Raw genomic sequence first — 21830 nt, forward strand, 5'->3', positions numbered from 1 at the left:
GATCAAATGGAAACGGAAATAAAAGTCAGAAAAAGAATAAAGTGAAAAAAAATGGAGATGCGGGGTATCGATCCCCGTACCTCTCGCATGCTAAGCGAGCGCTCTACCATCTGAGCTACATCCCCATTTGATTTTTATCTCACTTATTTACTATAAATACAATAAAAACGACCAATTCTTCAAATGTTATGTGAATCTTTGGTTACTTATAACTAGCTTAACATATTAATATTACTATAATCATTACGGAGGGGATATTGAACTTGGTATTTTAGAAGATTTTAGAATATTTTTAAAGTCACTTGTTATTCAATTGATGATTTTTAAAAATCTTTTAAAATCATATGTTATTCAACTTAGATTTATGTAAAATCATTTAAAATAATTTACAATCCCTTGTTATTCAATCAATGATTTATAAAACTTACTTAAAATCTACTGTTATTCAAAATATCACAATTTTTTTAAAAACTACTACTTTGAATGATTTTAGGAGATTTTGATTTGTTTTTTAGTTAAAAATACTCTCACTCAAAATCATACCCTTTAAGGTAGAATTTTACAGGATTTCATAAAAATAAAAAAACTGTATTTCCTGGGAAATCAAAATTGAAGTCTCACTTCGACACATCTTCTAGCTCTTCGCAGAGTCATATATAGCGTATTTGCTCAGTTGACTAGTTAAACACATAAACGTTTTGCTCAGTTTGTTTATAAGCGTATTTGCTCATGCCTAAATGTTTAAGTGTATTTAGCGTGAGTTTAACATTAATAAGTGTTCATGCCTAACTAACAAGAGCATAATAAAGTTCATATAAACAAAAGTGTAGGTGAAGAACAGAACAAGAGACTCGACAAATGAGCAACTTCAGCGTCACAAATAGTTAAGGCTCGCTCAAGCATAGGAAATGTACAGAGAGTCATAACATACCTCTTTTTGCTGTCTCAAGCGTTTCAAATATGTAGACTGTTTCTTGCGAAGCTCCATAGAAAGGTTTTGGAGATCAATAGCAAGTGATCGCTGGTATAAAACAAATAAGAATTAAAACATAAGATAATGATGAATTATCACATTTTTTCTTGGGCCACAAGAGAATTTCCTTTAGGATTAAGAGTACTAGCATGATGAAGCAGAGGATGACAAGAACAGACGCACACATCACCATACCTCCTTGTCTCTGTGTACGTTCCGCCTGCGGAGATTCACAAGTGATTACGCTAAAACATTTAGGCATGAGCAAATACGGTTATATATGACTCTGCTTTCAATCAATTTCTTCAGACTTACCACATCCCTTGTTCTCATTCTTTTTTGCTTATTCCAGTAACTGAAAGAAAAAAAAATCTGTAGTGATGGATTTAACATTAAACCAAAAAAAAATAATTCTGTTGTGATGGGTTATGGGATATGGTAAGTCTGAAGAAATCTGCGCAGCTTGTACTTCAGGTAAACAATTTTTTTTGAATCATCAATACATTTGTTAGTAGTATGTCTTAGAACCTGGATCTAATATAGTGTCTATGTATAAAACAAATGGAACATATGAAAGAGAAAGAGGGACAGAGAATGTTGCAGAGAAGATAGCAAACGGTCTGTTGAATGAAGTTAGAGCAATGCGTACAAAGAACAACACCTCCATCATTTACTTATGTTTCGATACTTCCACCTTGGTTTTTCTCTAACATTTGCTTCTTAGGCTCTTACAGACTTCATCTTCTTCCAATAGACAAGGTAAGCGATGAATTTGATGATTGAACGACGGTCAGTCTCATGAAAAATTGATGAGAAGTCGAAAGCATCTATCATTGTCATTAGAGTTCTAACGGCAATTTTTTTTTGTTATAAAGTATCCTAAAATCTTCCAAAATCTGAAACGAGAATCTATCCAAATCACAAATATTTTAAAAAATATATATAAAAACTCTAACAAATAACCAAAAATCTTCTAAAAGCTCAATAAAATCTTGCAAAATCCTAAAATATTAAAATCCCACCAAATTCTTTAAAATACAAGTTCAATACCCCCTCTACAAGAATGATGTAAAACAAATTAAGCTATATTTTAAATTGAGACAAAAAAAAAAAAAAAACCTTGAATGTCTTTAAAAAGCTTATGCATAGATTTAAGTTTTGTCCCATCCACTAGTCTGAGTATCATCAATCAAGCCTTAGAACGCAAGTCAGCAAGAAAAAGGGAACAAGTCATGATGATGAATTGATGATAATGTGTAATGTCCATGTCATGATGATTATAATGAATGATGATGCGAGAGAAAGAAAGTGAAACCATTTGAAAAGAAAATGAAGGAGGATCCACCATGGTTTTGTGTTATTAGTTACGGTTCTTCTCCAAATCACTTTGCTTAAAACTTAGAACCAAAGGATTGTTTATAAAGAGGCTAAAAAGGTTCGGTTTGATTTAATCATTTATAGAAGCTATTTTCTCGATCTGGATCATGTATCATACTAGGTTTTGATAACAAAACCAAAGGACCATTTAGCAAATGCAAATTGACTTGTGGTCAATGAAAAATGTATAACGCCAAATCCTTCAAAATAATTAACTAGTGTAAAAATCGTTTGGTACACAAGATTAAATCAATCAACTAAACCCCAAATTTATTTCATTATTATTTCAATTCAAATTCTTTTTACAACTCAAGTGTTTAAAGAAAATTCATTAAAACAAAAAAAAAATCAAATACAAACAAAAACCACGCAAAAATTAACTTTAGTTCACCTACTAATATCATACAAAAATATGAAATCATAATAGAAGACCCTCTAAAATATCTAATGCTTAAAACGCCAATGATCAACTACCATTTAGAGGCGACACATAATAAAGACTGCGAAATTTCAACTAACATTTTCAAAATTAGTTCTAGACTTTTAGTCCTAGAAACTTTGTTATGAAAACAAATAAAGGTACACCTCTTTTCTCATTGGCTCTCATGCAACAAAAAGCAGAAGAAGAAAAAGTAGGAAAAAAAATCAACGAGCACGAGGAAATAATTCGAGCTTCTTTGGTTTCGTTAAGGAGTTGCAAAAAGAAGAGAAAGCTCCTTTGACTTCATTAGGGATCGGGAGAGCCAACGAGAGCGGTAAATCATGATGGAGACTTTTGGTTTGATGTCTTAACGAGACAGAGTGAGCCAAAGCCGTTTGCCTTTTGTTGAGTCCTTCAAGGATGAAAGAGAAGGCACCAAAAGTGAGACAGCTCTGTAGCATTGCTTGTGGTGCACCTGCAAATACATGATCATAGAGAGTTATAGTTGTTAGCTAGGCCAAAGTACATGGTAATGAGGGGATACCAATTCAGTTCTTACCGGGGAAACTAAGAGCAAGACCAGTACAGCACCCAGCAACTCCAACATTAATGGCTGCAGAATAGAAGATATTCAAACATATAAGCAAAGTCATGCTACAAGTTGTAGGAGTGAGAACGGATAAGAGGGAGTAGTATTAGAAAACAGTCTCACCATCATCTTTCCCTCGTATTTTCTTGAGAAGACAAACAACTAAACTATGTACTCCAGACAAAACCGCAAAAGTCTAACAAGAAACCACAACAACTTTATTCAGTTGCCTTTGGAAAATAGATTAGCTTACAGGAAACAATAATCATATCATAAGATGTAAAGCACCTTTGCAGACTGACCCGCATCCACAAATGATCCTTTAAACCCTTTCTTCTTAAACAATCCACCACCTGAAACCCCAACTTATATCTGTTAGATATATTTATATGTATGGTTCCATCTTACAAAACAAGCACATAATACTGATTCTCCAGTCGTCAAAACACTAAAAAAAAAAAAAAAGCTAAAGGAAACCAAACTTGAGGAAGGAAATGCTCTGTTCCTATAAAAGCTACACCAATGAAGTCTAAACAGAAACTTCAAAGATCAAGACTTTACTAGAAACTTTAAAGCAAAGTCGTTAAACCGAATCCATCAACCTTTTAATCTACCATACCAACACCTAAAGATTGTAAAGAGTCTTAATTTATCAACAACGTAGATAACTGAAAGAGAAATTGAAATCATCACCAACCATATCCAAATACAGAGCCCATGACGGCGCCGCTAGCTGCATCTCCGGCGAAACGTACAAGACAAACGGCGGGAGAAGGGATTACTAATGCTTTTGAACTGTCATGATTAGTACTAACATCATTAGCTTCATTGTTAGTCTTTGAATCGGAATCAAAACTCCCGTTTGCAGAATCCTCGGCCGCCATATCTGATGGAAAAAAAAAAAAAAATACAACTTTTGCGTTTTCTCTACCTAATCTTCAAACAAAAAAAAAAAACAGATTTTTGTTTTGTCTTCTTCTGGTTTGCTTTTTCACCTGTAGCCCAAATAGTATGGGCCTCAATTTTGGTCCGCTTGTTTCACTAAGAAGAGCCCACTAAAAGAATTGACAATGCTGGTGATGGATGCAAACATGCCCATAAAGTAATGGAAGATGTAAAGACAACAACAAGAATAACAAAACGATTAGGGGTTTTTAAAGGCAACATAAAAAAAGATGAAATGACCCAAGGTAGGTCATGGTAAAACAAGTTTTTGTTCTTGGAATGAAATGATCAAATCAGTAATGGTCATGGTCTTGATATATGGCTCCAAACTCGGCTCTCCATGCCTGATCGTCTGTATAATCGTCATAGCTCACCACACCGGTTCTGTGTTCTGATGATGTTACATGTTCTTCTTCTTTCTCTTGCTCATTCTCCTTGAACCATGGCTTTAATGCAGACCCTGGTAATTTGGTTTTTGCTAGGTATTGCTTCATTGTGCTCATTTCTGTTTTGTGCTTACTCTTTAAATTCTCCATTTGATTCTTCAACTTGTCATTCTCTTCTTCTACTAAGCTGAAACGTTCCTGCAATTATAGGTTTTTTAGGTATCACTCAGCATGTTAGAATTCACAAGCAAATAGTGCAGCACCTAAGTCTCTAAAAAAGGCCTTTGTTAGTGGTGAAACATAAAAGTTACCTCAGAGGATTGTACAGCTTGCTCAGCTTCTCGGAGTCTGATAAGTAATTCACCAGCAGCTTGGACAGCTTCAACAGTATCTCGCAGCTGAATTTTAAGGCCCTTGTTCTCCTTTTTCAAGAACTCTCTTTCTTTCTCCTTCTCTGCTCTTATGGCAGTTAGCTCAGCTGAAAAGGCTTTCGCAAAGCGCTTCCCATGGCGACCTTTCAAAGCAGCTTTAGCTGCTGCTTTCTTCACATCGACGATTCCTGCCATCGTCACGCTGTGCCTCTCAGTTAATTCATCATACTTCTCCTGCAGTTCTGTGTACTCCTCGATGAGTCTACTGTGACCAATCATAGCTCTACTAATAGCATCATTCAACTCCTCTGTCGCCATTTTCTCCTTTTTGAGCTCCATCTCTAGATCCTCTGCGTGTCTACGATGGTTATCGATATCTATCCTTAGATCATCTGTTAAAGAGATCCATTCACTCTCCATTTCTGTCCACCTTTCACGTTCTTCTTCTAGTACATCGTTGTTGTTCTCAGTGTTCTTGGTAAAATCAGTGCTCTTCCTCATTTGAAAAGACCGTAACAGCAAAGAGGATCTCAGATTATCAGTTGATTTTGTAGGCTGCAGCTTGCTTTTGAGCTCTGCAATCTCCTTTAAAAGAGCTTCCTTTTCACTGAGATCAATCCTTACTTTCCCAAACCCTTCACTACTTTGGTTTGTCTCATATGTTTCCTTCACGACCTCTGTCTCATCTTCTACATCATCGGATTTCATTAGCTGCACAAACAGATAAAGCATAGCTAAAGTTTATTATCCAATATCTTGCAAACAATTTACTAATGTGCATGTTTCTTTGAATTGTTAACTCGTTGCCTTACCTTACTTGACTCCTGCACAGTGTTCTTTTTGTATTGGTCTAACTGATGAATTGAAAAAAAACAAATTGTCAGAAAACTTATGTTCAACCTTATTCTCATCATAGGTTTATAAGATATTTACCAGACTAGTTAGATGCTCAATTTTGGTAGCCTGCTCCACACACATGTTCTTGAGATGCTTCTCGTCCGCGCAAGCTTCTTCTATTGCCTTATATACTCCCTGATAATAAAACATATAAGCAGTCAAAACGAATTAGCCAACTAAAGAAACTTAAGTGAGTGGAACAAAAATGCATCTGAGGGTTTGTAGACATACTTCAGCTTCTTGGTCAAGTTTCTGTCTGCAAGAAAGACAGAGGAGAATCGATGATGATCCACCTTCTTTTGGTCTATCTTCTTGTAACAGTTTAACCGAAGCACTGAGATTATCGCTTTCATCGCAAGGCTTCAGAGAGAGATGGCCAAAGGAGAAGGAAACAGAAGATCTGTTTGAGAGTGAGCTCCGTTGGTGACAATCTATAATGTGCAGTCCTCTCTGGAGACTCGCAGCTAGAGAATCTGTAGGACTTAAATGCTTCTTGGAAGACATAGAAGGACCAAACTGTTGGACGTTTTTGTTTCCAATGTCTGAGATCTCGTTTACATTCCTAGGACTTGCCTGAAACTTTGTCGACGCAGCCACGCTTTTCCTGAAATTCCTAATCTTTGGAGATTCTGACAATGGTGGCTCTTCAAGGATACGTGTCTGATGCGGTAAAGTGATTGAGATCCCATTTCCCACAGTGTTTGGAACAGAATGAGCCAAGGCACAATCTTTGTGTTTATCAACAGAGCAAATCTCATCTCCACTCATTGACTCAGCTTCACAGCCTGAAGCACTTGCGAATGAGGACTGAAGAGAATCCCTCATGTCATCAGAATCGCAGTAACTGTGAAACTTGTTGATATGTTTACTCAGTTCCATAACATCACCATCGTCCTCATGATCCTCATACATTGTTTCCTTTTCTGAACCTTGTTTGTTGGTGTCAGCACACGACATGACTAAAGAAGACTTGTTGATGCTGTTTCTCAATTGACTCAAACTCTCCCTCACAAAGTTGCTTCCGTCAGGTTTGAACCCATCAGACTTGGTTCTTATTAGTTCTTCCTATAAGAAGAACCACAAAACCAACATAATTAATACACACACATACACCATAATGTAAAACACACTACACGACACAACAACCAAAACCGCAATCAATATTATATGACAAAAAGGAAGAAACCTTTAGTTCACGAATCTGGTCACCCAGTGAGTCATCATCTTCCTCTGTAATCTCATTAACCATTGAGTTAATTCTAGCGACGAGTACGCTCTTCTCTTCAAGCTGTTATAATTCAAATTGAAAACTCAGAGACTGTAACTAGATCTGAGATGTATCAAACTCGAATTAGAAACCTTATCTATATAGAAAGCTCATTGAGTTGAAACCTAACCTGATGAGTCGCAGATGATTTGTACGTTAATAAATGGAACATAAGATTTTAAGCAACTAAAAGGAAAGAGATGTAGGGTATCGGAGATGATAGTGACATTTTTTCCGTTATGTTATAAGGGCAACCCCAATAGGGAGATTTATTTTAGGGGCTCTTAAATTGTTTATTCATATATTTTGTAGTTTGAGATGGTTAAGAACTTTGAGTTTGTTAATTAAAAGTTTTCCCCCAATGGTGGGTTCTTATTTTGAGTCTCTTAATTAATTTTTTTTTTAAATAAAAAATCTAAATTAGAATATGAAATTATTGCATTTGAGATATATGTTTATAAAATTATTGCATTTCATAAAATTTAAAACATATGAAACATTAAAACATAATAAATGACAAGTAAAATACATAAAAAGAGGAAATGCTTAATACCATAATACCAACTGCAGAAACAATCTTGAGAATAAATTATTAAGCTAGCCACAGTAATTTGGTAACTTTTTATTCGCTAAAACAGAACCGAAAAAGAACTATATTGAACTTGTAAATTTTAGTGAGACAGCTGAAGAGTATGGTAACATTAGTATATGACTGATAACTCACACATAGAAACTAAATGCAACTTAAGCAAGTAAAGACAAAAGTGATATTGTCTTAAGCTGCCCAACCAATCACTTTTAACAACAGCTTAGACCTTAAATGAAAACATGTACGTAGTATGACTTACAGGAAGAGCTTCCCATATTGCTTCATCATTCACGCTCTCTTCATCTCCAGGCATCAGTGCCCGACACATTCTGAAGATAAAACGTGTGGTATATTAAGAAATTCATATAGGAAAGCAGATTAAATAATTCCAAGAAATTTTCCTACCAAATAGACACCAATGCAATGCATAGACAGCTTCATAATTGGACAGTTTGATTGATTTTAGAGAAATCTCAGACTGTGTTTGAGAGACTAGGATCTGGAACGTTTCTGTCGGTAATATCACTCGTATACAAGTTCTGATCATAACCATAAACTTCATGCTGCATCAACCCGGAGTTACCCATACTAGACATGTTCTGATCACAACCATAAAGCTGCATCTGCATCAACTGATCCAGCCCATAGTTATTCACAGATTCTTGTACTGCTTCTGTGTTTGAGACGCAAGGATGTTGAAAGCTGCTGCTATTGATGTTACCCATACTACACATGTTCTGATCATAGCCATAAAACTCCTTCTGCATCAACTCATTCATCCCAAAGGATTCTTGTACCCCCGAGTAATGTTCTGTTTTTGTGACGCAAGGATGTTGGAAACTGTTGTTGAAATAGCTTCTTGCCCTGTAAATGCTAGAGGCAAGTTGATTCCTTCCAATGCCATCCAGTCAATCTCTCTCTCCCATTTCTCCCATCCCCACCAAACATAAGATTGCATCTTTGGAGCCAGTGTCCAACATTTTGGTATCCAAACAGACAGAAATAATCTCTTCCTTAGAAGTGCTGAAACATGAAGTGAGCTCAGAGTGATTCAGATTACACCAACCCTAAATAAACCCAAAAACTCTTAGTTCTACTGCAATTGTTTGGTTTTGCCTCAATTCTTCAGAAATTAACCTGATTTGAATCAATCAATTGAAAATAAAGGAACTTTGACTTAATTAAAAAGGGAGAAGCAAAGAGTTGTTTTTTTACCTTCTTAGGGACGTTGTACTCGACGATGAAGGAACCATGCTTCTCGACGGCGAGAGAGGGCCGTTCAAAGTAAGTCGGCGACGAGGGTAGCTTAATATCGCCGGCGTTTGATGATTCAGTAGCCGGATCCTCCGATTGAATCTCCTCCTAATCGCCTCCGCCGATTCAATCTCCTCCGCTTCGCATCTCCTCCGATGCCCAAATCATCTGATTCCATATCTTTGATTCTATCTCCTTCATTGTCAATTCGCGTCTTCCATCGAGAGAGAGAGGGAGAGGGAGAGAAAGAAATAAAACTATCGACCATCAAATTTTTTTTTAATCTTCTATTAATCGGTTGCCCAACAAAAACGTGACACGTATGGTCGTCTCTTATGTCAAAATCGAGTCTACTAAATACAGTAAAACCTCTATAAATTAATAATGTTGGGACTAAAACATTTTATTAATTTATAGTGATATTAATTTATCTATAATATTTACAGTGTAAATTAATAATTATTAATTTATAGATATATTTTTAATTGTTTATTTTATTTTAAATTATGAATTAGAACAATTATAGCAAAATAAGATTAAACTTTCGGATGTTATAAATTTTATGGTTTAAGAATTGAACTTGTAATATTTATAAAGCATTATTGACAATAAATTACAAATACTATAAACAAATTGACTTATACACATGACATACATAAATTTAAATTTATGAATAATAATAATATTAATTCTCATATTTTAATAATTTGTCTAATTATCAAATTGTAAATGATGCATATCTAAAAATTAAAACTTTAAAATTTAATTATTTGTATGACATGTTATAAAATATTTTAGAGATATCATTATAGTTTGAAAATACAACATTACAAATGTTCTATAGAAATGAGTTTTAGGAGAAACANCAACATTTTGGTATCCAAACAGACAGAAATAATCTCTTCCTTAGAAGTGCTGAAACATGAAGTGAGCTCAGAGTGATTCAGATTACACCAACCCTAAATAAACCCAAAAACTCTTAGTTCTACTGCAATTGTTTGGTTTTGCCTCAATTCTTCAGAGGATTTGAATCAATCAATTGAAAATAAAGGAACTTTGACTTAATTAAAAAGGGAGAAGCAAAGAGTTGTTTTTTTACCTTCTTAGGGACGTTGTACTCGACGATGAAGGAACCATGCTTCTCGACGGCGAGAGAGGGCCGTTCAAAGTAAGTCGGCGACGAGGGTAGCTTAATATCGCCGGCGTTTGATGATTCAGTAGCCGGATCCTCCGATTGAATCTCCTCCTAATCGCCTCCGCCGATTCAATCTCCTCCGCTTCGCATCTCCTCCGATGCCCAAATCATCTGATTCCATATCTTTGATTCTATCTCCTTCATTGTCAATTCGCGTCTTCCATCGAGAGAGAGAGAGAGAGGGAGAGAAAGAAATAAAACTATCGACCATCAAATTTTTTTTTAATCTTCTATTAATCGGTTGCCCAACAAAAACGTGACACGTATGGTCGTCTCTTATGTCAAAATCGAGTCTACTAAATACAGTAAAACCTCTATAAATTAATAATGTTGGGACTAAAACATTTTATTAATTTATAGTGATATTAATTTATCTATAATATTTACAGTGTAAATTAATAATTATTAATTTATAGATATATTTTTAATTGTTTATTTTATTTTAAATTATGAATTAGAACAATTATAGCAAAATAAGATTAAACTTTCGGATGTTATAAATTTTATGGTTTAAGAATTGAACTTGTAATATTTATAAAGCATTATTGACAATAAATTACAAATACTATAAACAAATTGACTTATACACATGACATACATAAATTTAAATTTATGAATAATAATAATATTAATTCTCATATTTTAATAATCTGTCTAATTATCAAATTGTAAATGATGCATATCTAAAAATTAAAACTTTAAAATTTAATTATTTGTATGACATGTTATAAAATATTTTAGAGATATCATTATAGTTTGAAAATACAACATTACAAATGTTCTATAGAAATGAGTTTTAGGAGAAACATACACTATTATATCAGTATATATATATATATATATATATATAAATTTACATGATTATTAATTTATGATATTATTGGGACCATATTTTACATTGAGATTTCAAAAAAATTATTATCTTATTATCTTATCGAATATTCTTAATTTTTACACTGGCCCGACTTGGGACCAGCAAAATTTATTAATTTATAGTGATTATTAATTTATAGAGGTTTTACTGTAATATGTCCTCTTATTTTTTTTCTTTTATCCGATTTTTTTTTTCTTTTTCTTAGTTAAAACTCCTCTTACAACTCCCCGTTGGGATAACCTTAGATTATCCCTAATGAAAGGTTTTAAACTGAAGTTTTAAAGAAAAAGGGAAGAAAAATAAATCAGAAAATGTGTAATTAATAAGAGCTGCCTCTTAGGCCATCTTTATCGGTATATTATATGTTGTGTTCTTAGGCCTTATAAAAATCAAAATAATTGAATAGTGGACTTAAAATCAGGCTCATTGATCTTAATCTAGAACTGTTGTTGGACCTGATCTTGTGTGACGTGTCTCTCGCGGATTGGAAAGAATTATTTTCCAACCGAGACTTTGTTTCATTTTTCATTTTGTTCAGTGTCGAAAGCTAGGGTTTTCTTCTTCTCTCCTAAACGGCGAAACGGCGAGAGATTTGTGTTCGCACCATCGTCTCCGATTCTGGTGTGTTTTCCGGCCATTAAAAGACCAAATTCGAGAGGTAATTTCGCCTCTATCTCCTCTGTCCGCAAGTCCAGCGATCTCCTCGTCTCCTCTGTCTCCTCTATCTCGCCAAGTCTAGAGATCTCCTCTGTCTCGCCAAGCTCAAGATCTCCTCGTCTTCTCTGTCTCCTCTGTCTCCTCTGGCTCGCAAATCTCATCTCCGGCGATATAGACAAGGTAATCTCCGGCGATATAAATCTAATCTCATCTCTGAATTAGGTTTCGATTTAGTATCATGTTATAGGATTTCGATTTTGTGTGTTATAAACCTAATCTCATTTCGTGTGTTGTATTGAAAATCAACCTTAATCGATTTGTATGAGTGATTTCTAATCAATTTTGCCCTCTATTTGAAATCAACTTTACACCGATAAACATTAATCAATTTTGGTTTGTTTATGAGGCTTGTAGGTGAGGTTAACCAGAGCAAATTAAATCGGACCACCATCAACAACATTCCTTACTCGAAAGTAAAAGGTAAGTCAAACTCACTATATGTAATGCAATGTTCGACCATTTTGGTTTAAAGATTTGAGTGGTGTTTGAGTGATTGGTTTGTCTATTGTATAATATGATTGAATGGTTTGTGTTTGAAGAGTGGTGTCTGAGTTTAATGGTTTGAATCGCTACTATAGTCTAATGGTTTTTGTTTGAGTGGTGTTTGAGTGATTGGTTTAAAGATTGGTTTGAATTGCTACTATAGTCTAAATGGTTTGTGTTTGAGTGGTGTTACTATCCTCCGCAACCATCAACTGCGATTGGATTCACAAGTCTGTCGAACCGTGAAGCTGAACCACTACCTGCTTATGAGACACAACTGAACCAGCTCAAGGACCAAGTGATCTAGCTAAAGTAATTTGCTTTGGATTGTAGTTTTAAAGATTGAGTCACATGTATTTGGAATTTGGTGTTTGGAATGTAGTTTTAAAGACTAAGTCACATGTATTTGTCCGATTGTTCACATGCAAAACATACACTCTTGTCCGAAATGACCAAAGTTCTATATATATGAGAAGAGCACAAGATCAAATCAAGCAAATCAAACATACCAACTCAAAATCAAACCATTTTCTTTCTTTCACCAAGAACATTTTCTTTCTCAACCCTTTTATGGCATCTTCTTCCAACAATTTTCACTAACATTATGATCCCAATAATGATAGTTTAAACCAATTATTTCAAGAGCAATTTAGTAACCAATTTGAAGCTGTTGAAGAGGAAATTCCGGCAGAAAGGAAACCACATACATATATCGATAGAAAACGCGAAGAAGGGCATGAACGTTTGTGGAACGATTATTTTTCTGATAATCCGACTTACAATGCTCACCAATTCCGCCGACGGTTTCGAATGAACAAGCCGTTGTTCTTGCGTATTGTGAATCGTCTCAGTGAATTCCAACAAGAAGATGGAACTGGAACTACTCCGGATCTTACGTTTTCAGTAAATATGCCTTCAAATCTTGAGGGTTTAGGTGATGGTCATACAATAATTCGTGATAGACAAGCACATCACAAATTAAAGGAGGATTTGATTGAGAATATATGTAATAAATTTGGACATTAATCTATGTATTAATTAAATAAAATGTTTGTCTTGTTTAATTAATTAAGTAATATGTTTGTTTATTTTTTAAAAAAAAAATTATTTACAATGTTTTTTTTTGTTTCATAAAAATTTGGTATTGTATCTTGAATTTTAGTAAAGGTTTTATAAGTTTGCAATTAAAATGTTATTATATAAATTTTTATAATTGTAATATGTTTAAGAATATTATATTATTAAATCTTAANTTGTCCGATTGTTCACATGCAAAACATACACTCTTGTCCGAAATGACCAAAGTTCTATATATATGAGAAGAGCACAAGATCAAATCAAGCAAATCAAACATACCAACTCAAAATCAAACCATTTTCTTTCTTTCACCAAGAACATTTTCTTTCTCAACCCTTTTATGGCATCTTCTTCCAACAATTTTCACTAACATTATGATCCCAATAATGATAGTTTAAACCAATTATTTCAAGAGCAATTTAGTAACCAATTTGAAGCTGTTGAAGAGGAAATTCCGGCAGAAAGGAAACCACATACATATATCGATAGAAAACGCGAAGAAGGGCATGAACGTTTGTGGAACGATTATTTTTCTGATAATCCGACTTACAATGCTCACCAATTCCGCCGACGGTTTCGAATGAACAAGCCGTTGTTCTTGCGTATTGTGAATCGTCTCAGTGAATTCCAACAAGAAGATGGAACTGGAACTACTCCGGATCTTACGTTTTCAGTAAATATGCCTTCAAATCTTGAGGGTTTAGGTGATGGTCATACAATAATTCGTGATAGACAAGCACATCACAAATTAAAGGAGGATTTGATTGAGAATATATGTAATAAATTTGGACATTAATCTATGTATTAATTAAATAAAATGTTTGTCTTGTTTAATTAATTAAGTAATATGTTTGTTTATTTTTTAAAAAAAAAATTATTTACAATGTTTTTTTTTGTTTCATAAAAATTTGGTATTGTATCTTGAATTTTAGTAAAGGTTTTATAAGTTTGCAATTAAAATGTTATTATATAAATTTTTATAATTGTAATATGTTTAAGAATATTATATTATTAAATCTTAAGTTTTTAAATATGTTCTCCCAATAATTAACTTCTTAACTACTGATCTTATATTATTTTTACAATATTTATACTCTAAGAACACCCTAAACTGATCTCCCTATAAATATGCCCTTATTGCCTCTTATTTGGTAACCTGAATTTTGCATAAGAAACCGTGACGTGTCACTTACTGGTTGGATGAACCGTTTAATATATAACTTTTTTTTTTACTGGTTCTTCTTCTTCTCTCTCGCCGTCTCGCGAAGCAAGAGTTGTTTCACAATCAGTTGGAATCGGAGCAATTTACTCGCAATGACACATTGCTTCGCCTTCTCCGCCGTACAATTTTCTAGCCGGAATTCTTTATCATTATCGCTTCCTTTCATCAGCAAAAGCAACATCTGCTTCGCCGTCTCCGCCGTACAACTTTCTAGCCGGAATTCTTTATCATTCCCTCAGCCTATCCTCCTCCGCCACGTCATCTCTACCCGGTCTAATTTCGAGATCGATCGAGTTTGTAGAGCTCATGCGTCTTCTATCGGATCATACGAAGGTAGTTCTTCTACGGACCTCGAAGACGCCAATTCCGATGGCTTTGATTTGGGGAGCTTTGTTTCATTCGCGGAGGCGCTTTGTATTCTATCATCCGCCGTGTTATCGGTGGTTCTCGCGGTGAATTACGTGGTGGTTGGTGAAATCGGGAAAAAGGTTTTGTCTTTAGGTTTTGTTGGATTGGTTGGTTCAGTCGCCACTGGTTTGTGGCTTAGACGACGGCAATGGATGAGGATTTGCAAAGGAGCGAGAGAGAGTGAAGGGACGAATTTGATTCGAAGGTTGGAGAAACTTGAAGAGGATTTAAAAAGCTCGACCACCATTGTTAGAGTTCTTTCTAGGCATCTAGAGAAGCTTGGGATTCAGTTTCGGGTCACCCGGAAAGCTCTAAAGGAACCAATTTCTGAGGTAAACAATCCCATTGTGCCTTTTCTCGAGCTTTGCTTCAGATGCTTCCACACTCTAAAAGTTTGATTGTCTATGTGAAATTGGGTGAAAGGGAACAAGTTGTGATTTTGGGAATTGAATGTGTGAGGAAGTAACAAATGTTTTAGTGTTTAAACCGAGATTTTGGAGATTTGGGATAATCTTGCAGAAGAGGTTTAGATATTTCTAGTTTGCAGTTTCTGACTGATCAATGTAGCTGTCTTTGCATTAAGTTTAGTTCTTTGGTGCTGTATCTGTATGTATCTAAAAGAGTTTGGTTTGTTTTGTCCAAAGACTGCAGCTTTGGCTCAGAAGAATTCTGAGGCCACAAGGGCATCCTAATCGGACATTAGTGAATCCCTTGCCTAAGTAGCTTGCATCCTAATTGAACATGCTCCTCAGTTTGTGAACTGATGATCTTAGTCGATGTAAGTTTCGTATTAGGAACCTGTAATGGAATGCTTACTTCTTGCATTGAAATGGAATGCTTACTTAAGATCAAAGGTTTGTGTTATATAGACTTATAAGAGACTTTTACTTTTTACCTGATGCATCCATTAGAGAACAAGGTGAACGAGGAAGCTAAGTTGATGTAGAAAGAGATTTGGTCGTCGGATTCTTTGAATGTGGTGAATGATAAACCGGCAATTCCTGCCGGTGAACCAGAGAAAGAATCTCCTGCAGTGGTGGAAGAAATTGTGAAAGCAGAGGAATCTACAGAGACAGAGAAAAATTCAAATGATGAGAGCGGAGCTTAACATTCCAATGATGGTTGGTCTCACTCTTATCAGATGAGCTGATTCTGGAGCTGGTACTTGTTCTCTCTCTGCTTCTGTCACTAGATCTCTACATGCGCCTCTCTCTCTTTTTGTTTCTCCTCTTGTTTCTATATTGTCCCTTTCCAGATTTAACTTGTTTTTTTTACGTTTTTTTTGTTATGTTATTATTCAAGATTACCTTGGGTTTTCCCTGTTTTATTGCTTACACATGTTTACATATAAAATACCAAGACTGATGAACCCAAGCAAGAACAAGAAGCCTGCTGAAGCCACTGAGGTAATTCACCTTAATATGAAGTGTATGGATTGTCCTTGTTGGATCAAAGCTCAATGTTGTTTTGGTTGTTTATTCATTCATAACTGATGAAGTTGAATGAGATTAGATTCAACAAAATAGATTAAAAAAAACAAGAGACTCAAAATTATATCCTACCATTGGAAAGGATGATTTTAATTATAATCTCAAGGATTCTTATTTTATAAACAGTACATAATATAATCATTAAAAATTACAACAGTACATAAGAGACTAAAAGTTAAAACCCATCGTTGGTGATGCCCTAATGTTTGCAATTATAGTTTGAAAATGTTGCATATATATTTTTGTTACAGTATGTGCTAATTAGAAACACGATCAAGTAGCCAAACATATATGTATAACGAAATTCTGGATTCGTTAAATAGAAAAGCTTCACAATTTCCCAATCAATAATTTACAAAACCAAATAATCTCAAAGATAAATGAATAGTATATTAGAGTATCGTTTTCAGTATATAAAAAATGCTGATTCAATATCTCCCATTGCTTATTTTTTACTTTAATAATAGAACAGATAGCATGCGTGGACATCCAAAGCACAACCCTCGGGAAGCTTCATATCGAGAATCTTAAAAATAGTATCCCCTCCCAGAGGATTAACGCTGCGTCTATGGATACGTCTCCAACAGCTGAAAAATGTCACAAACTTTATCAGTCAAATTGGAATGACAGAGCATGAGGCAGTTTGGTCTCATCGGAGATGACTGAGAGCACAATTGGTACTTTAGTAGTAACATATCAACATATGTTAAGAGGAATAAGTCCGTCAAAAGAGACATTACGAGATACAGCACCCTACCAAAGCTAAGTGTGACTAAAACAACCAAATAACCTCAGAAGAACAATACTTTATCTGCTTCAAGAAATTAGTCCAAAGGATGTCAACAAAGGGAGAACAATAGTGCTAAGCAGTCCAATTAAGAAAATCCAAGGTCAAGCTGATCTATTTAGAACGCTCTGAGGGCTACACTTCTGGTCTCGAGAGGTCTTGACCTATTGTAATGTTGAGAACAAGCCATACACAGCAGCTTTAATTACCATATCTAGTCTGCTTGAATTCCTTAAGGTCCTCGTATGACAGGCCTTGATAATCTTCAGGATACTGAACTCTGAAGCCAATCTGTGAAGGGGAACCAATGTATAGGTGACAATGTGACATAGTATGCAGAGCATACAATAACCCAAATAATATAGTTTCCACCTAACGATGATCAATTTAATCAAACTTTAGCCATCCAGCATTTTCCAAAAGAGAAATATTAATTTAAACATAAGTCACCCATGCATGAAATATCGATTCGTCTCTGGATTAGCAAACAAATAGAAACAGCCTGCTATGGTTTAATAACAAGCTTCAAATATTCTTTTTCAGTAAAACTATAGAGTGGCTAGCTAAACGAATTTGAGTGGTATTTGATGACTCACTCACCTAAGCGCCGTGAATATACATGACCAGGTAGACCAGATCCTCCTCATCTATACACTGATGCAGATATATCTTGTCAACTGATAACAAAAAGTGATGCAGAGAAAAAGATTGGCTTTTGTTGATGAATTTCTCACCTAACTAAAGATCAAGTTGCTGGTTCTGATAGCTCAGAAAGAACACCAAAAGTGTGGCTTGAGATGAAGGGCTAATTGGAGTAACAGTGGATTCCTGTCAAGCTAAACTGAAGGAGACATATGCAGGAAATGTTTTAAGTTCATATACGTCAACAAGGTGCAAGTGTCATGCAAGAAGTGATGATGGTTTGAGAGGAATATGAAGGTACATATGTCAAACAAATCTTACATAGAACCAAAAAATGAGGTGAAGGTGAAGGAACATTCAGAGAATTGACAATCCACAGAGATTGAGACAATGATAGAGAGAGAACTTAGATCTTGCTTTTTTCAGATCTACACCACTTCATATTCATATTGGCAAATCCAAAGCAAGGATCAAGAGTGAGGAAACATACATTATAGTTCACAACATGTAACAAAGCAGCAATGAAGATGAGAGACTACTATTGCAAGTCTAACCCAAACAATTCTCAGCGACTGAAACAAAACCAGTGAATAAGAAAAAAGCAACAGCTGGAGGAGGCACAATTGGATTTCATGATCTAAGAACCATTATAAACTTCCACGATTATAGCTCATATTATGATCAACTGAAGCACTTACTGAATTGTGGTTACTATCACAATGTAGCTTGTCAAAGGCATAAACTCTCAACACGATATTGTTTCCAAACATACTAATTGCAGCAGTGCTAACAAAATATGAAATTGCAAACGAAACAGATACTTCAAAAACGATTAAAAAAACACATCTAGAGACAGTTGAAACAGCAACATCTAGTGGCAACTAATTTTACGGTTGCATCCGCCAAATTGGAAATCATTGCTTTGTCAAATCTCTTCAAACAATCTCTACTTCCGTCTTTGGAGAAATCTTAAGCAATTCCTGCAGGTTACAAAGAAACTGCCACAAAAGAGAAAATGTCGAATGAATCAAGTGTTTTTAAACACAGTACAAAAAAAAACCTTTGGGACAGAATTTACCTCGTCCAACTTCATAGGGGCTGACTTAATTACAGTCAAGTCGCTCTTTATTTCTTTCATTTCCTTTTGTAAAACCTTCATAGACTCCACAACTTTTTCAAGAGAAGAAAGATTACTCTCCTTTAGTATATTAGACGAACTATCCTCACCATCAACAATGGTTGGCACAGTTCCAATCGCACCACCAACATTGGTTGTCTCCTCAGCAGCAGTAACTTGATGCTCGTCCTATCTGTCTTTAGCAATTACTTCCTCGTCCTCTGTGTCTTTTGTCTCAGTCCCACCAACATTCCTTGTCTCCGTTCCATTCCCACGACCGGCACTGGATTGACTTGAGCCACCACGTCCCTTTCTTTTCCTCCCCTGACCTCGCCTTCCTAAATTTCCTATCTTCCCTTCCTTAGCAATAGCAGCGGCAATAACAGCTTGTTGCTCTTCCTGAAGAGCCTTAGCAATAGCAGCTTCTTTCTTAGCAATAGCAGAGGCTTGTTGCTCTTCCACTTTCCGCTGTAGAGAAGCCTCCTCGGCAACGAGACCATATGCTTCATATCCGGGTATATTTTCACGCATGTAATCAAATAACATTCCGGTAGTCTCGGCAGATATAAAAAAGCAACGCAGCATATGTTCCTCTATCTCAGAGAGAGTGTAGAAATTTGTCAAACAGACCTTAAACTCTTGACCTACATTACGGAAATTTTCATATATACCTTCCCCAGCTTCTATAGATTCAATCCTAGACAGTGGAACCTCTTTGAACAAGCTCTCATATTCGCCATACATGCAGAAATGTAAGCTCTTTGTTCGCTCAATAAGACTGTAAAATCGCTGAAGATCTGCAATTCGTCGATGCTGTCAAAAGAATCGTGCGGGGGAAGAGAGACTGCATTGAGCAGTGAGCTCGTCTCGACTCTCGAGTAGATTGAAGCCTGTTCATGTTGAAAAGATTCTGATCGGAACCATTGATGATCCCAAATTGGGTTTGAGGTTTTTCAATTTCCTTGGTTTGCACGGACCACTCCACGGCGTCATTTTGTATTTAGATCCATGCTCTCTGGTCAAAGCTAATCTCTTCTGGCCTGCTTCGTCACTGTTTCAGACGCTGCTGCTTCGCGCCCTGAAGCCAAGTGAGTTTTTTTTTTTTTTTTTATGCGCTTTTTAGTTGTTATGAGAAATGTAAGCTTAGTTCAAGCTCGAGTTTTGATTTGTTGATTCAGCATTATGTACGAAGTAGGAGAGCTTTATTTGCTGATGACGAAAGTTAGTGTACTGTCTGAAGTGAGAACTTTTCTGAGTCCTCTCTTACATGGATTGGTTAAGTTTAGGCATTTTGGTTTGGCGGTGGAGTTGTTTCACGATATGATCAATATCTTCAGGAATCCCTTCCAATTCTATACACGACATCGACATGACTAAAGAAGACTTGTTGATGCTGTTTCTCAATTGACTCAAACTCTCCCTCACGAAGTAGCCATTTTTGCTTCCGTCAGGTTTGAACCCATCAGACTTGGTTCTTATTAGTTCTTCCTATAAGAAGAACCACAAAACCAACATAATTAATACACACACATACCATTATGACACCTTTGCAGACTGACCCGCATCCACAAATGATCCTTTAAACCCTTTCTTCCTAAACAATCCACCACCTGAAAACCCCAACTTATATATGTTAGATATATATGTATCTGTTAGAATTGAAGAAAAACAAATTGTCAGAAAACTTATATTAAACCTTATAGTCTCATCATGTTTACCAGACTAGTTAGCTGCTCAATTTTGGTAGCCTGCTGCTCCACACAGATGTTCTTGAGATGCTTCTTGTTCACGCAAGCTTCTTCTATTGCCTTACATCCACCCTGATAATAAACGATATAAGTAGTCAAAACTAATTAATTGCATCTCAAGAAAAAAAAATGTGAGTGGTAAAAATGCATCTGAGGGTTTCTAGACAAACTTCAGCTTCTTGGTCAAGTTTCTGTCTGCAAGAAAGACAGAGGAGAATCGATGATCCACCTTCTTTTGGTCTATCTTCCGGTCTATCTTCCTGTAACGATTTAACCGAAGCACTGAGATTATCGCTTTCATCGCAAGGCTTCAGAGAGAGATGGCCAAAGGAGAAGGAAACAGAAGATCTGTTGTGTGAGAGAGAGACAGAGACAGGGGAAGACGATCAAGGTAGCGTTTTTATTTTATTTTTTTGAAATGTTTGAGAGTGGTTGATTCGACCGTTGGGAGTTTCAAAATGGGAAAAATACAAACGAGTCACGACGAGATGCACTTAGAAATGGGCTTCAAGTGTTGGTCTTTTCAATGGGTATAAATTGTTATGAATATAGAGTTTAGGGATAAAGCTCTTGTACATTCTTATTGATTAAATTCGAGGTTACATGCTTATATAGTAGAGTACAAAGGCCTAAGCTAAACCGACATAGGATTAGGGTATTGCCGAGAAGGCTTCGGCCGATGGGCCGATGGTACATGGGCCGAAGGACCAAGAATATAAGGACCGTATATGGGCCGGTCTGTACGAAGTCCACTAAGTGTTTTACAACACTCCCCCTTGGACGAGACGACCGTGCCTATGTTGGATGGGATCGACGCAATGTGCTTAGGGGATGCTGCCTCATTAAAACCTTACCAGGAAAACCCAATGGGACAAAACCTTGGTGAAGGAAAAAGAGTACAACACACATTGCTCCCCCTGTCCCAAACATCACTCCAAGTCCCTAAGCCTCCGCATTCCAATCTGATGCGCGAGCTTCCTGAACGTTGTAGTCGGTAGCGA

The 21830-nt window shown here is 35.8% G+C and overlaps 3 protein-coding genes and 1 non-coding gene across 9 annotated transcripts; 1 reads left to right on the top strand and 3 right to left on the bottom strand.

The window, feature by feature from the left end:
- TRNAA-AGC lies at nucleotides 53-125 on the bottom strand. The gene has a single exon. It is a non-coding gene; the product is annotated as a tRNA-Ala (tRNA).
- On the bottom strand, nucleotides 2714-4285 carry LOC104726097 (mitochondrial import inner membrane translocase subunit TIM22-3). The gene is made up of 5 exons (XM_010444880.2): nucleotides 4058-4285; nucleotides 3649-3713; nucleotides 3484-3556; nucleotides 3331-3384; nucleotides 2714-3246 (listed from the first exon to the last, which is right to left on the bottom strand). The coding sequence occupies exons 1-5, from the start codon at nucleotides 4242-4244 to the stop codon at nucleotides 2996-2998; spliced, it is 630 nt and encodes a 209-aa protein (XP_010443182.1). The 5' UTR covers nucleotides 4245-4285; the 3' UTR covers nucleotides 2714-2995.
- LOC104726098 (kinesin-like protein KIN-12F) lies at nucleotides 4432-9311 on the bottom strand. Of its 3 annotated transcripts, none has more exons than XM_010444881.2 (9): nucleotides 9031-9311; nucleotides 8221-8838; nucleotides 8075-8144; nucleotides 7146-7247; nucleotides 6191-7024; nucleotides 5996-6094; nucleotides 5875-5916; nucleotides 5003-5773; nucleotides 4432-4889 (listed from the first exon to the last, which is right to left on the bottom strand). In XM_010444881.2, exons 3-9 carry the CDS (start codon nucleotides 8141-8143, stop codon nucleotides 4599-4601), a joined length of 2208 nt encoding a protein of 735 aa, XP_010443183.1. In that variant the 5' UTR covers nucleotide 8144; nucleotides 8221-8838; nucleotides 9031-9311; the 3' UTR covers nucleotides 4432-4598. The 3 variants fall into 3 exon arrangements, with proteins under 3 accessions (XP_010443183.1, XP_019088657.1, XP_019088656.1); XM_019233112.1 differs by having other exon boundaries at nucleotides 8221-8882; XM_019233111.1 differs by having other exon boundaries at nucleotides 8221-8952.
- On the top strand, nucleotides 14653-17679 carry LOC104726099. 4 transcript variants are annotated; one of them, XM_010444883.2, is made up of 4 exons: nucleotides 14653-15377; nucleotides 15690-15823; nucleotides 15957-16451; nucleotides 17003-17679. In XM_010444883.2, exons 1-2 carry the CDS (start codon nucleotides 14730-14732, stop codon nucleotides 15735-15737), a joined length of 696 nt encoding a protein of 231 aa, XP_010443185.1. In that variant the 5' UTR covers nucleotides 14653-14729; the 3' UTR covers nucleotides 15738-15823; nucleotides 15957-16451; nucleotides 17003-17679. The 4 variants fall into 4 exon arrangements, with proteins under 4 accessions (XP_010443185.1, XP_010443186.1, XP_010443184.1 ...); XM_010444884.2 differs by having other exon boundaries at nucleotides 17008-17679; XM_010444882.2 differs by lacking the exon at nucleotides 17003-17679 and having other exon boundaries at nucleotides 15957-16523.

The sequence above is a fragment of the Camelina sativa genome, chromosome 11 (assembly GCF_000633955.1).
Source record: "Camelina sativa cultivar DH55 chromosome 11, Cs, whole genome shotgun sequence".
In the NCBI taxonomy this organism is placed as follows: Eukaryota; Viridiplantae; Streptophyta; class Magnoliopsida; order Brassicales; family Brassicaceae; genus Camelina; species Camelina sativa.

Bases quoted from the DNA above. Each gene is read 5' to 3' on its own strand.
- LOC104726097 (XM_010444880.2), bottom strand. From the start codon at position 4,244: ATGGCGGCCGAGGATTCTGCAAACGGGAGTTTTGATTCCGATTCAAAG. The intron at 3,714-4,057 runs GTTGGTGATGAT...TTGGGGTTTCAG, and splicing joins GGGCTCTGTATTTGGATATG to GTGGTGGATTGTTTAAGAAG. The intron at 3,247-3,330 runs GTAAGAACTGAA...ATGTATTTGCAG, and splicing joins TCTTGCTCTTAGTTTCCCCG to GTGCACCACAAGCAATGCTA.
- LOC104726098 (XM_010444881.2), bottom strand. From the start codon at position 8,143: ATGTGTCGGGCACTGATGCCTGGAGATGAAGAGAGCGTGAATGATGAA. The intron at 7,025-7,145 runs GTTTCTTCCTTT...TTCTTCTTATAG, and splicing joins ACCAGATTCGTGAACTAAAG to GAAGAACTAATAAGAACCAA. The intron at 5,917-5,995 runs GTAAATATCTTA...TCAATTCATCAG, and splicing joins TTGAGCATCTAACTAGTCTG to TTAGACCAATACAAAAAGAA.
- LOC104726099 (XM_010444883.2), top strand. From the start codon at position 14,730: ATGACACATTGCTTCGCCTTCTCCGCCGTACAATTTTCTAGCCGGAAT. The intron at 15,378-15,689 runs GTAAACAATCCC...TTTTGTCCAAAG, and splicing joins TAAAGGAACCAATTTCTGAG to ACTGCAGCTTTGGCTCAGAA.